General features: G+C 41.5%; 1 protein-coding gene across 2 annotated transcripts; it reads left to right on the forward strand.

Moving 5' to 3' along the window:
- The first annotated feature begins 1,015 nt into the window (after positions 1–1,015).
- On the forward strand, positions 1,016–13,320 carry slc25a18 (solute carrier family 25 member 18). Of its 2 annotated transcripts, XM_014147961.3 has the most exons (10): positions 1,016–1,538; positions 2,679–2,976; positions 3,221–3,343; positions 4,364–4,419; positions 4,736–4,826; positions 7,876–7,991; positions 8,100–8,283; positions 10,348–10,520; positions 12,048–12,123; positions 12,215–13,320. In XM_014147961.3, exons 2-10 carry the CDS (start codon positions 2,957–2,959, stop codon positions 12,354–12,356), a joined length of 981 nt encoding a protein of 326 aa, XP_014003436.2. In that variant the 5' UTR covers positions 1,016–1,538; positions 2,679–2,956; the 3' UTR covers positions 12,357–13,320. The 2 variants fall into 2 exon arrangements, with proteins under 2 accessions (XP_014003436.2, XP_014003435.2); XM_014147960.3 differs by lacking the exons at positions 1,016–1,538; positions 2,679–2,976 and having other exon boundaries at positions 2,988–3,343.
- The last annotated feature ends 352 nt before the right edge of the window (positions 13,321–13,672 follow it).

A 13,672-nucleotide genomic window follows, 5' to 3' on the forward strand; every position in this document is an offset into this window, starting at 1 on the left:
GAGTACTGTCTGTATGTGTAACCTTATAGGACATTGATTGATGAAACTGAGGCAATAGGAAAGGTATGGATCATGCATCCAACCTCAGGTTGGTCATCAATATCATACCCATGACGTTGTCAGTGATGACTTTGTCTACTGTTCCTCTGGACATACTTGTGCAGTATTTGCGCCAGAACTCATTGACTCAATATGGCCAAACAAAGGATCTCTGGAATACGAATACAATACATAATCACAGTCTACTCTGTGAAAGCTGTGAAATCCTCTTTACCAGGAGTTAAGGGGTGTCCGGTGTTTGTAACCTGACACCAGGCAGTCTGGGGGCCACATTTACCCACTGTGACACACTGGTGTGAGAGCCGCTCTCTCATTGGCGCTTTCTGAATGGCTCAACGGCCAGCTCAGAGAAGACAAGTCCTCTCCACAAAAAGACCATCCATAATGCTTCCACTCTTACAACGACCTTGTCATTGTGGAAGAAAATAAACACGCTAGATAATGGGATAATAACAAATGTAAACAAAGTTGTAGATAGTGCTTGCGATCCCTGTTATTGCCTGTCTTGTTATGGCAATTAACAATTTAGTCCAGTCTGTCTCTGCAGTCTGCATGCAGAATGTACAATATGAATCTCGCACCTGTTTCCACCTGAGTTTCACAGACCCTCTGACTTGTGTACCACTCCACAAGATATTTTTTTTTCTACCAGCTTGTGTTTTTCTCTTGTAATGTATGCCCTTTTTACATTTGTCTTTGTACTGTAACGTGACAACAGATTGTAACCCAAATGAGAAATATCCATCGAAAAGCGACATTTACTTTTGGATTACAAGTATTTGCCAGTTGATGTGACTAATTTTCAATGTCCGAAGTTGTTTTCTCATTAACATAAATCAATACTAAAATCCATATATAAATCAGTTGGGGCAAGGCAGGGTGGAGCTTGTGTTAGTGGAATCAGTTGTTGCAGTAATGCTGTGAGTTGCTGTTATTCCATTGATTGTTTCAGTTTTATATTATTCGTACAATTCTTTTTTAAATGCTTTTGTTAAATGTTTGTTGTTTATTGTTGTTTAATTGAATTTTAAATATCAGTGTCTCCTTTCAGTTATGGTTCATATTGGGTCTCTGAGGTATTATGTCATGTTTGTGCTGCTACTGAATAGGCTCTCTCTTACATAAAGTGCCTTTGTATTGCAGCTCAGGTTTTTGTGGATTATAATAGCAATATTTTTGCACAGTCAGCATGTTATGTGAGTGGGGAGTTCAGTTTCTGTAGCTTTGTGGTGTGACTATAGGCAGAGTTTATGTCTCGTTGCGTTAGTGCAAAGCTGTGTTGCCGGGGCTGTGTCACAGTGAGTCACCACAAGAGGGAGGGACTTAGGCAGGAGGACAATGCTGGTGTTTGTGCAACGGCCCCTGAGTGGCGACTAGGTCTCTCAGATCGCTCTCGCTTGAATACCATTGCTGCACACATTGTTGAAGCGAAAGAAAAGTGGACAGCTTGATCCTGCTTGTGGGATGCACTGAGAGGGGTAAGTTCCCCATTGCTATCTTTCTTATGAAAAAAAAACTAAATGTCAGACTTAAAACAAGCTATGTTGTCTGAGCTCGATGATCTGGTGCAGTTTGGAGAAGTTGGGGCTTTAGGGTTTGAGGTTGGCGTTGGGTAGACGATCGTGTCTGTGTTTTGGCAGGGGACTAGTGTGAAAGGAGGGGAGCTGAAAGAAAGCTTCACAGAGAGGCTCATTGAAAGGCATGTGCAGAATGTGATTGGGCACTAGAAATGCAAGTACAGAGCTGTAGTAAGAGAGGGATCCAGAGGAACGGTTCAAAAGAGGAGGATGGTTGTGGTGAAAGATAACTGAGGAGAAATCAACAAAGGTGAATAAAGGTGAATTGACTGTATTTTCATAGGAAGAGAGAAGCGAGGATAGAGTGAAGGTTTACTGAGGTAAAAATAGACAAGGGGAATGGAGGCGGAGATTAAGAGAGATTAATTAGGGAGCTGAGAGAGGGAAGTAAGGAGGAAAAAAATTAAGGAAAAAAAGGGTTAGGGGACAAGAGGAGAAGAGGGTAATTTGAGGTGGGAACACCTGATGTCGATTTTACATCTTGGGTAATATTGTCTATAATAATGTTGTACAGACCAACTTCTGACAATCATTGTTGGCAGAAAAAAAGTTGTCAAACCAATGTTACAAGTTTTCATACACGGCAAAGGGAAATCTTTCAGTTCTGCCCTCCTCTGTAGATCAAATAGTCTTATCCCTTTTAGCAATAAGATTAGAGAGACTTAAGACGTGGGAGACCCAGGAAATTCTGCCTCAGTATTATGTCTGACCTGCCTGGGTAACAGACGTGTTTCTGCTAACCTTCAACTCCTTGTCCAATGCCAACATGACAAGGAGTGGCATGATGGCGCAAACAGATCTGGGACCCTGGTAATGAATGACCAGGATGGGCTTCAATAATGACCAGGATGGGCTTCAGAATTCTGATTCAGTTGGTGGACATAACATTTCTGCAATACCCTGAACAACTATTGCTATAAAGAGATGTCACTGCAGTTCAGAGAGTTAACACAGAGATAAAAGGACCTCTGTATGATACTGAGGTATGGGAAAAGGTAACCTGATACATGTCATTGGTGTGGCCTTGCTCTTTTGGAACAGACCACTGGTATTCCTGTGTAGCACAGCAGAGCAGGAAGATTGGCCAGAGGACACCGGTTAAGCTCAGGTGGTGGGTGCCACATTATAGCGGAGAGGAACCCCAATGGTTCCCCACTGTGGAAGAACAGACACCACATTGATACCATAGCTGCATTTGTGCTGGAGTCAGGTGGGCCGGTAAGGGTACGGTAGTGGTGACACCTTGGGGCTGAGCAGGTGTGCCGATCGGAGGAGGAGGAAGGAAACTGACGTGGGCCTGGAGCCCAGTGACAGCCAGGATGGCCGAGCAGAAAGTTAGGTAACCACCATTACAATATCTCTTCACCTAGAACCTTGACGATTCAATCTAACAATAGAGTGAAAGGAGAAAACATTTTGTTTTGCCCAATGTTAACATTGTGCATTTACATAGTGTTTATGTCTGTGTCTTTCCATGTGTATGCATGTATCTGTTCCTCTTTGTCTGGGTGTTTTGCATGGATTTGTTTCCCTCGGTTGGCTTGCGTGTGTGTGCTTGTGTTTTGTGGTTTCCATCTCCGCAGCCTACCTGCTAAGCTGATTAATGGGGGCGTGGCAGGGCTGGTGGGTGTGACCTGTGTGTTTCCTATTGATCTGGCTAAGACCCGCCTACAGAACCAGCAGGGTGCCCGAGTCTACACCGGGATGTGAGTACTGCCTTGGCTCCTCTTTTATTTTATCCACACAAGGGACTTGAGACACTTCCTGTCCTGACTCGCACCAGGGATTTGAGGTCTTTGAGACGGGGAGACGCTCCTTTTGAACGAGGGAGTTTTTCCTTGTGGGATGAATACAGTTTATTGAATTGGAAGAAAGAGAGAATAGTTCTGTTTTGCCTCATACACACAGTAATTGCTTACAAGTAATCCGACTAAACTGTCCATGAGGGCTGATTGGGTCAAACGTGTTTTTTCACGTCTGCATTCAAAACAATCATTTGGTGCTGTATTGGTGAGTGCTATATTTACAGAGTGGCTTCCACAATAAATCCGACAGAGAAAAAAGCTTATTCCTGGCTCAATGGTATTACTTCTTGACTCTAATGGTTGTCTAGTACAGACCGCTATCTATCTCTATACATCTGTACAGATAAGACAGTGATTTGGAAACAGGGTTGAGTGGGCATTGTGCCTATATTTACCTTGGTGAAGACAGAATGTTGGCCCAGTGAGTTACTGGTTGGCACAGGAGTGATCCTTTGGCATCCTGACTACACATGGTCTTTTAATTAAGTAACAATCTAGTAGCTGCTCGTGAAGTTGATCACATCAATGTAAAAATCACAATGTGAACCAATTAAAGGAAAGTGTCCGTCAATTGTTTGTTTGTTTGTTTGTAGTGTGTAGCTGTGTTTAAGTGATACCAAACAACCAACATTCAACCATGTAGGGTTTATGTTAAGATTGACAAGACACTGTATTGTAAGGAAATGTAAATTACATACATGGTATTCATTTTTAAATGTATTATTAAATATTAAAACATACAATCTACTTGCAGTGAAGTCGCTCAACATTCACATAACATTCAGCTATTCATTGTTTATGCATGGTCAATAAGCATCAGTTATAAATGTTATAAAATAAATCATGAATTTCAAGGATGGAATTCTTCAGAAAGTTCACCCAAACTGATTTTACCTTAATATTTCTCCTTTTTATGTGAAGGCTGGACTGTTTGACGAAGACGGTTAAGATGGAAGGCTACTTTGGGATGTATAGAGGTACTATTTCCCTGGATTCATGTAATGTACAATTCCGTGTTTTGAGTTTAGCTAACACTGCCTAAATTGACATAACTGCGGTAAACCTTCTATTGTACTTTTTTTTAAAGTATTTTTTAATTTATTTTATTTAACAAGGCAAGTCAGTTAAAGAACACATTCTTATTTAGAATGACGGCCTACCAATCAAGCACTTACAGTTAGTAACTAGCCTAGATCTAATCATATGGCAGTGTAGCGCAGGGGAAGGTTTTGTGTATGACGTTAACTGTATGTTATGTGTTGCTATAATCCATTACCCCTCCCCCCTCCCCAGGTGCAGTAGTGAATCTCACTCTTGTCACACCAGAGAAAGCCATCAAACTGGCAGCAAATGATATCTTCAGACAGAAACTCTCCAAGGATGGGTAACTCACATTTAGTCCTAGAACAGCACCTACACTTTTTTCACAATTCAACTGAAACATCCTTAAACCAAAACACTTTTTGGGGCCGGGGACCCCTTTTGTGATAGCAATTTCATCAGGGCCCCCCTCATAATCAGCATATAAGGAGTTTTACTATGACTTCGGCAATGCATCGCCAGGAGGAACAAAGTTTTGGGCCCTGGGAAGGAACATTTTAAAAGGCACACCTCTTGGCATCAGAGAGAAAATGTTGCAGTTCAAGCTGATTTCCTGCAATTCTACAGATTTTGTCATGTGGCAGAGAGATGTTTTGTTGTTGCAGCTTTAAGGTAATATCCTGCAATTTTACATATTTTTCCTTGAGGCAGAGAGAAAACGTTGCACTTTTAAAGCAAAAGAAATACAGTGCATTTATGAACAAAAAATTAGGTGAGGAAAACAGAATTGATAATTGGTGGAGTACTGTGGATACCAATATCCCTCACAGACCCATGTTACCCAGGGTTAAGAACATAAATTGTAGATGAATAATATTACATTGTATTGAATTACACCCTCTAAACTTATTCCACGGATCCCTTGGCCAAACTGTTTAATCTGTTGTCAGGCCCAGTGCAGTCAAAAACATGATTTTCCTGTGTTTTATATACATTTCCACACTGAGGTTGAACTAATACTGGGAAATCGACGATAATGCCCTTTTAGTGTAAGAGCTGCCTGAAATTTCAGCCTGTTTTGGTGGGATGGAGTTTTGGCCTGCCTGGTGACCTCAATTAGTTATTAGACCATTAAGAAAGAGAAGCCCAAACCTCTTTGCCAATAACAGCTAATTTTCAGTTTTCCCCTCCCCATTCAGACCACTCCCAGATGGTCCTAGCAAAATTCTTGTGTGAGAAATTGCTCTTTGCTATGAAGCTATTTTTGTTTCTTTTTGACCATTTGAAAGTGGCAATATGTAAATTTGTGGGCGACCCAACCAAATTCACACAAATGTGAGTTATAGATCTATCATTCTACTTGAAAGCAACTCTAAGAAGCGGTAGATACTGTATATTCTATGTATGCTATTTCTACTTTTGTGTCTTTTACTTTCAATTTTGTACACCAGCTTCAAACAGCTGTAACAACAATATATTTGGTTATGAAAATATATTTCACAGCGGTTTAGATGGTACAATGATTCTCCACACTATACTAACTTAATTTGTCACATAAACTGAAATTAGGCGAATTACTAGAGTTTTAGAAACCAGGAAATGGTGGAGTGATTTCTGCATAGCGCAACTTTAATTGAAAACAATCACAGTAAGGTACTTAATTGTTACCCAGAAATTATTTGATATTGAGATAAAAACAGCTGCATTGGACCCTACTTCGAGAATCCCTGCCTTAAAGTACTTAGTTGAAGTCAGAAATTTACATACACCTTAGTCAAATACATTTAAACTCAGTTTTTCACAATTCCTGACATTTAATCCTAGTAAAAATTCCCGGTCTTAGGTCAGTTAGGATCACCACTTTATTTTAAGAATGTGATATGTCAGAATAATAGTAGAGAGAATGATTTCTTTCAGCTTTTATTTCTTTCATCACTTTCCCAGTGGGTCAGAAGTTTACATGCACTCAATTAGTATTTGGTAGCATTGCCTTTAAATTGTTTAACGTGGGTCAAACGTTTAGGGTAGCCTTGCACATGCTTCCCACAGTAAGTTGGGTGAATTTTGGCCCATTCCTCCTGACAGAGCTGCTGTAACTGAGTCAGGTTTAGGCCTCCTTGCTCGCACACTCTTTCAGTTCTGCCCACAAATTTTCTATAGGATTGAGGTCAGGGCTTTGTGTTGGCCACTCCAATACCTTGACTTGGTTGTCCTTAAACCATTTTGCCACAACTTTGGAAGTATGCTTGGGGTCATTGTCCATTTGGAAGACCCATTTGCGACCAAGCTTTAACTTCCTGACGGATGTCTTCAGATGTTGCTTCAATATATCCACATAATTTTCCATCCTCATGATGCCATCTATTTTGTGAAGTGCACCAGTCCCTCCTGCAGAAAAGCACCCCCATAACATGATGCTGCCACCCCCATGCTTCACGGTTGGGATGGTGTTCTTCAGCTTGCAAGCCTCCCCCTTTTTCCTCCAAACATAACGATGGTCATTATGGCCATTTTTGTTTCATCAGACCAGAGGACATTTCTCCAAAAACTACAATCTTTGTTCCCATGCGCAGTTGCAAACCGTAGTCTGGCTTTTTCATGGCGGTTTTGGAGCAGTGGCTTCTTTCTTGCTGAGCGGCCTTTCAGGTTATGTCGATATAGGACTCGTTTTACTATGACGGCTGTGTGATCCCATGGTGTTTAAACTTGCGTACTATTGTTTGTACAGATGAACGTGGTACCTTCAGGCGTTTGGAAATTGCTCCCAAGGATGAACCAGACTTGTGGAGGTCTACAATATTTTTTTCTGAGGTATTGACTGATTTCTTTTGATTCTCCCATGATGTCAAGCAAAGAGGCACTGAGTTTGAAGGTAGGCCTTGAAATACATCCACAGGTACACCTCCAATTGACTCAAATGATGTCAATTAGCCTATCAGAAGCTTCTAAAGCCATGACATCATTTTCTGGAATTTTCCAAGCTGTTTAAAGGCACAGTCAACTTAGTGCATGTGAACTTCTGACCCACTGGAATTGTGATACAGTGAATTAGAAGTGAAATAATCTGTCTGTAAACAATTGTTGGAAAAATGACTTGTGTCATGCACAAAGTAGATGTCCTAACCAACAGTTTGTTAACAATACATTTGTGGAGTGGTTGAAAAACGAGTTTTAATGACTCCAACCTAAGTGTATGTAAACTTCTGACTTCAACTTTATTTATGCAAAAAGGTCATCAGGTGGATAATCCTGAGTTAACATAACATTAATGTAATAAAGTCAGACGATCGAAGGTGCTATTCCTACAGTGCACTGTGTCTATTTATCAGTATGGTGGTGCCATTGCTATGTGTTATTTATTACCCTGCTAACCCTGTCATTTTGTCCCACAGGAAGTTGCCCCTATGGGGGGAGATACTGGCAGGATGTGGGGCGGGGACGTGTCAGGTGATAGTGACTACACCCATGGAGATGCTCAAGATCCAGTTGCAAGACGCAGGAAGGTTAGGTGAGTTCTATGAACCATTTGTCCTTAGGCCTCAGCTGTGTGTGCTAGGCAGTGATAATGACTCTGCTGCTGAAGTTTTTTGACACTGATGTGGTGTGTGTGTGACAGCTGCCATAACCAGAGTGGTCCAAGCACCCACTGCAGTTCCTGGTCCAGCGCCGTCATTGGTGGCCCCCCCTCCAGCCCAGCCAGCCCCACCACCACGGACCACTGCCATCCGTATCACCCTGGAGCTACTGAAAACACGTGGCCTGCCTGGCCTCTACCGGGGAGCAGGAGCCACATTGATGAGGTCAAACACTCTCTGTTACTCTCAAATTCACATAGGCAACAGCATACAAAGTCGAAGACTGAATTAAGGCATGATATCAGACAAACTGTATGTGTGTGTGTCAAACGCACGCACTCACTCATTCACTCCCTGTGTGCCAAGCACACACAAACACATGCACACAAACATGTTTCTGTTGCTCAGTTCTGAGTAATCCTGAACTGAGTGAACTGAGGTAACCTGCTAGACTCACTGTCAGGCCTGATTTGTCTCGTTGTCTCATTACTGGTGATTAGTTCGTGGCAAAGACTTTCAGATTTACTTCTGGTGAAGGCTACCTCATTTACGTACACCACATATCGCAGCCCTCTGTTCAACATTTGACATTTGTTGGAAATAAGTTGTCTCTTACATTCTATGTACAGTGCATCTCGAGTCTGACTGGCACACTGGCTAATCAAGCCCAAAATACAGTACCAGTCAACATTTTGGACACCTACTCATTCAAGGGTTTTTCTTTATTTTTAGTATTTTCTACATTGTAGAATAAAAGTGAAGACATCAACAATGAAATAACACATTTGGAATCATGTAGTAACCAAAAAGGTGTTAAACAAATCAAAATATATTTTAGATTCTTCAAAGTAGCCACCATTTGCCTTGATGACAGCTTTGCACACTCTTGGCATTCTCTCACCCAGCTTCATGAGGAATGCCTTTCCAACAGTCTTGAAGGAGTTCCCACATATGCTGAGCACTTGTTGGCTGCTTTTCCTTCACTCTGCGGTCCAACTCATGCCAAACCATCTCAATTGAGTTGAGGTCGGGTGATTGTGGAGGCCAGGTCATCTGATGCAGCACTCCATCACTCTCCTTGGTCAAATAGCCCTTACACAGCCTGGAGCTGTGTTTTGGGTCATTGTCCTGTTGAAAAACAAATGATAGTCCCACTAAGCGCAAACCAGATGGGATGGCATATCGCTGCAGAATGCTGTGGTAGCCATGCTGGTTAAGTGTGCCTTGAATTCTAAATAACTCACAGAGTGTCACCAGCAAAGCACCCCCACACCAGCACAATGCTTCCATGCTTCACGGTCGGAACCACACATGCAGAGATAATCCGTTCACCTACTCTGCGTCTCACAAAGACACAGTGGTTGGAACCAAAAATCTCAAATTTGGACTCATCAGATCAAAGGACAGATTTCCAACAGTCTAATGTCCATTGCTCGTGTTTCTTGGCCCAAGCAAGTCTCTTCTTCTTATTGGTGTCCTTTTAGTAGTGGTTTCTTTGCAGCAATTCAACCATAAAAGCCTAATTCACGCAGTCTCCTCTGAACAATTGATGTTGAGATGTGTCTTTTACTTGAACTCTGAAGCATTTATTTGGGCTGCAATCTGAGATGCAGTTAACTTTAATGAACTTGTCCTCTGCAGCAGTCCTCATGAGAGTCAGTTTCATCATAGCGCTTGATGGTTTTTGCGACTGCATTTGAAGAAACTTTCAAAGTTCTTGAAATGTTCCACATTGACTGACCATGTCTTAAAGTAATGATGGACTGTTGTTTCTCTTTGCTTATTTGAGCTGTTCTTGCCATAATATGGACTTGGTCTTTTACCAAATAGGGCTATCTTCTTGTATACGAACCCTACCTTGTCACAACACAACTGATTGGCTCAAACGCATTAAGGAAAGAAATTCCACAAATTAACTTTTAACAAGGCACACCTGTTAATTGAAAAGCATTCCAGGTGACTACCTCATGAAGCTGGTTGAGAGAATGCCAAGAGTGTGCAAAGCTGTCATCAAGGCAAATGGTGGCTATTTTGAAGATTCTCAAATATAAAATATATTTTGATTGAACACTTTTGGTTACTAAATGATTCCATATGTGTTATTTCATAGTTTTGATGTCTTCACTATTATTCTACAATGTAGAAAATACTAAAAATAAAGAAAAACCCTGGAATGAGTAGGTGTGTCCAAAATTGACTGGTACTGCAAATCAGGTTCTTGCAGTTATGTCTGGCAGGGAAAATCCTCCTGTGGACTGAGGCATACCTCTGTTATTTTTCATTTTCCAGGGACGTCCCTTTCTCTATGATCTACTTCCCGATGTTCGCCAACCTGAATGCGCTGGGCCGAGGAGGGCTGAGTAGCCATGGAGACCTGCAGGAGCGGGCCCCCTTCCTGCAGTCCTTCACGGCAGGCTGCACAGCCGGATCAGTGGCAGCTGTAGCTGTCACACCACTGGACGGTGAGAGAAACAGAGGCAGGGAAGGGCTGGGGGAGCCCCATAAAGCAGAGATAAACCCCTGTATTCTCAGTGTCATTCAGTAACGTACACGTTATTCAGTAGCAGTACATGTTGTTCAGTCCTACACTGTAATGCCCACAATAAGACCATCTAATCCTTATGTACAGTGGCAAGAAAAGGTATGTGAACCCTTTGGAATTACCTGGATTTCTGCAGAAATTAGTCCTAAAATTTGATCTGATCTTCATCTTAGTCACAACAATAGACAAACACAGCGTGCTTAAATAACACACAAATTATTGTATTTGTCTATATTGAATACATAATTTAAACATTCACAGTGTAGGTTGGAAAAAGTATGTCAACACTAACAAAATTTGAGTTTGCTATTCACAAGAAGCATTGCCTGATGTGAACCATCGAATATAAGAGATCTCAGAAGACCTAAGAGTAAGAATTGTTGACTTGCATAAAGTTGGAAAGGGTTACAAAAGTATCTCTAAAAGCCTTGATGTTCATCAGTCCACGGTAAGACAAACTGCCCATAAATGGAGAAAGTTCAGCACTGTTGCTAAAGTTCAGTTGTTTGTGAGGAACACACAACACTATGTGTGGAAGAAAAAAGGCACAGCACACCAACATCAAAACCTCATCCCAGCTGTAAAGTATGGTGGAGGGAGCATTATGGTTTGGGGCTGCCTCGGGGCCTGGACAGCTTGCTATCATCGACAGAAAAATGAATTCAAGTTTATCAAGACATTTTGCAGGAGAATGTAAGGCTATCTGTCCGCCAATTGAAGCTCAACAGAAGTTGGGTGATGCAACAGGACAATGACCCAAAACACAGAAGTAAATCAACAACAGAATGGCTTCTACAGAAGAAAATACACCTTCTGGAGTGGCCCAGTCAGAGTCCTGACCTCAACCCGATTTTAAAATGCTGTGGCATGACCTCGAGCGGTTCACACCAGACATCTTAAATATATTGCTGAACTGAAATAGTTTTGTAAAGATGAATGGTCCAAAATTCCTCCTGACCGTTGTGCAGGTCTGATCCGCAACTACAGAAAACATTTGGTTGAGTTTATTGCTGCCAAAGGCGGGTCAACCAGTTATTACACTGAATGTTTACACAGTGTGTTCAATGAAGACATGAAAACGTATAATTGTTTGTGTGTTATTAGTTTAAGCAGACTGTGTTTGTCTATTGTTACTTAGATGAAGATCAGATCAAATTTTATGACCAATTTATGCAGAAATCCAGGTAATTCCAAAGGGTTCACATACTTTTTCTTGCCAGTGCAGATGTTAAACATGGACAGTTTGTAAGGTTTGAATCCTGTGTTGGGGTTGCAGAGGCTATTGAATTTACTTAGCGGATTACAATTAAATGATACCCCAAGTGCAATGGAATGAACTACGGTATTATCAATAACTAAGGAATCCCAGAGCACAATGATACCCTCATTGTCTGTAAAGAAGGGCAGTTGAGTTGACATTGATTTCTGTGTGTGTGTTTGTTGGCAGTCATAAAGACTCGTATACAGACCTTGCAGAAGGGGGAGGGGGAGGACACATACCGTGGCATTGTTGACTGCACACGGTAAGGCATGCACCGGAAAACCCACACGTTTGCTGCTCCAATGTGTATGTGTAAACCTTTCACCGACAGCAGGTTTGTCACCTTTCCATAGGCGGATCTGGAGTAAAGAGGGCCCAGCAACATTCCTCAAGGGGGCGACATGTCGCGCTCTGGTCATTGCCCCTCTCTTTGGCATCGCACAGGGAGTCTACTTTCTGGGCGTAGGAGAGCAGTTGCTAGGGCTACTGGAATAGCAGCAGAATGTGACCCTTTACAGTATAGAACATACTGCTTCATTCAGCAGTGAAAGTGAATGGAGGGAGAGAGGAGAGTGTAGCCCTAACTGTATGAGCACTGAGTACGTGGAGAGAGCGAGAGAAAGACCGAAAGAGAGAGGTCACAATCAGCTAACCAAATGAAGGGGATAAGAGAGTGAAGTATGATGGGGAGGCTCTAACTGCTAACATGGGAAACAACATTGCACACTAATTATGTTTGTCTATATTTCTAAAATGTGTAAGCAGGGTTCTATAGGCTTCTGAGTGTTTATGTATGTGACTAATCTGGAGGTGTGTCTCAGCCAGGTTGGTGTCTTAGGATTGTATTTTCAACTTGAGAGCTAACTCTCCATGGTTCTTGTGCAGAAGGGTCCTTGAGTTTGCCATCACTAAGGAAGTTGCCAAGCTATCGTGTTATTTGAGTGACAAAACCATCTTGAAATTTGTTTTCAAACGATCAAATCTTTTTATGAATGTTGTATAATGTTGACTACATTGCCATGTTTGATGAGAAGTCTAAACTAGAATTTGGCCTGCATTTCAAAGCAAATGGTTCACCTTTCACAGAGAGACATCCTTTTTGTTTTGTTTTATGAAAAAGGACTTAACCTCCACATTAGCTCAGTGAGTTGCTTTCCCATCCGTGAGTCCAGAGTTGTAATCTTGGACTCGTTCTGTGTCAAGCACTGCCAGTTAACTGTATAGGGTCAGTTGTTAATGCTTTAATCCTATCTCTGTACTGTAACCTGCTGAACAGCCAGGCTCCTCTCCTATAGTTTAGACTGCTGGGCCTGCACTCTGAGGCCTTACCTTCCTGTTCACCACAACTCTGAGGCTCGGAAGCAAACCGCCTCTAGCTGTATTACTGTTAGCTTAACTTTTTTAATGCTTCTATGAATGACATGTCGGTTCACACAATAAAAATAATAAAAAAGCCTTATTTTGCTGATGGAGTCTCTTGTCCAAAACATTTAACTTGTGCATAAATCTTAACATTTGGAATTCAGCATAATTGTTGAAAGTGTTCAAATGTCTGTATTGATGTACAATTTAGTGAAGCCTATGATAAGAGCCATTTTAAAGCACTAGGTTCTTGCGAACTCTCTATGGTGTAAATCCACAAGGTGGCAATAAAAGCATTTTGTTTTGTACATTTTTAAAGCCGAACACTTCATTTTATGATGGGTCTGGAATAACCATTTTATTATTAATTGGAGAGAACTGTAAATGAAAATACTGAATATTCACATTTCTGTATGTATTTATTATTTATCACATTGGTAAGTAACAAT

The sequence above is a fragment of the Salmo salar genome, chromosome 16, assembly GCF_965601325.2.
Source record: "Salmo salar chromosome 16, fSalSal1, whole genome shotgun sequence".
Lineage (NCBI taxonomy): Eukaryota > Metazoa > Chordata > Actinopteri > Salmoniformes > Salmonidae > Salmo > Salmo salar.

Excerpts from the sequence above, each read along its gene's own strand:
- slc25a18 (XM_014147960.3), top strand. The coding sequence starts at position 3,066 with ATGTTAACATTGTGCATTTACATAGTGTTTATGTCTGTGTCTTTCCAT. Across the intron at positions 3,344-4,363 it reads GCCCGAGTCTACACCGGGAT|GCTGGACTGTTTGACGAAGA; the intron begins GTGAGTACTGCC and ends TTTTATGTGAAG. Across the intron at positions 8,284-10,347 it reads GCAGGAGCCACATTGATGAG|GGACGTCCCTTTCTCTATGA; the intron begins GTCAAACACTCT and ends TTCATTTTCCAG.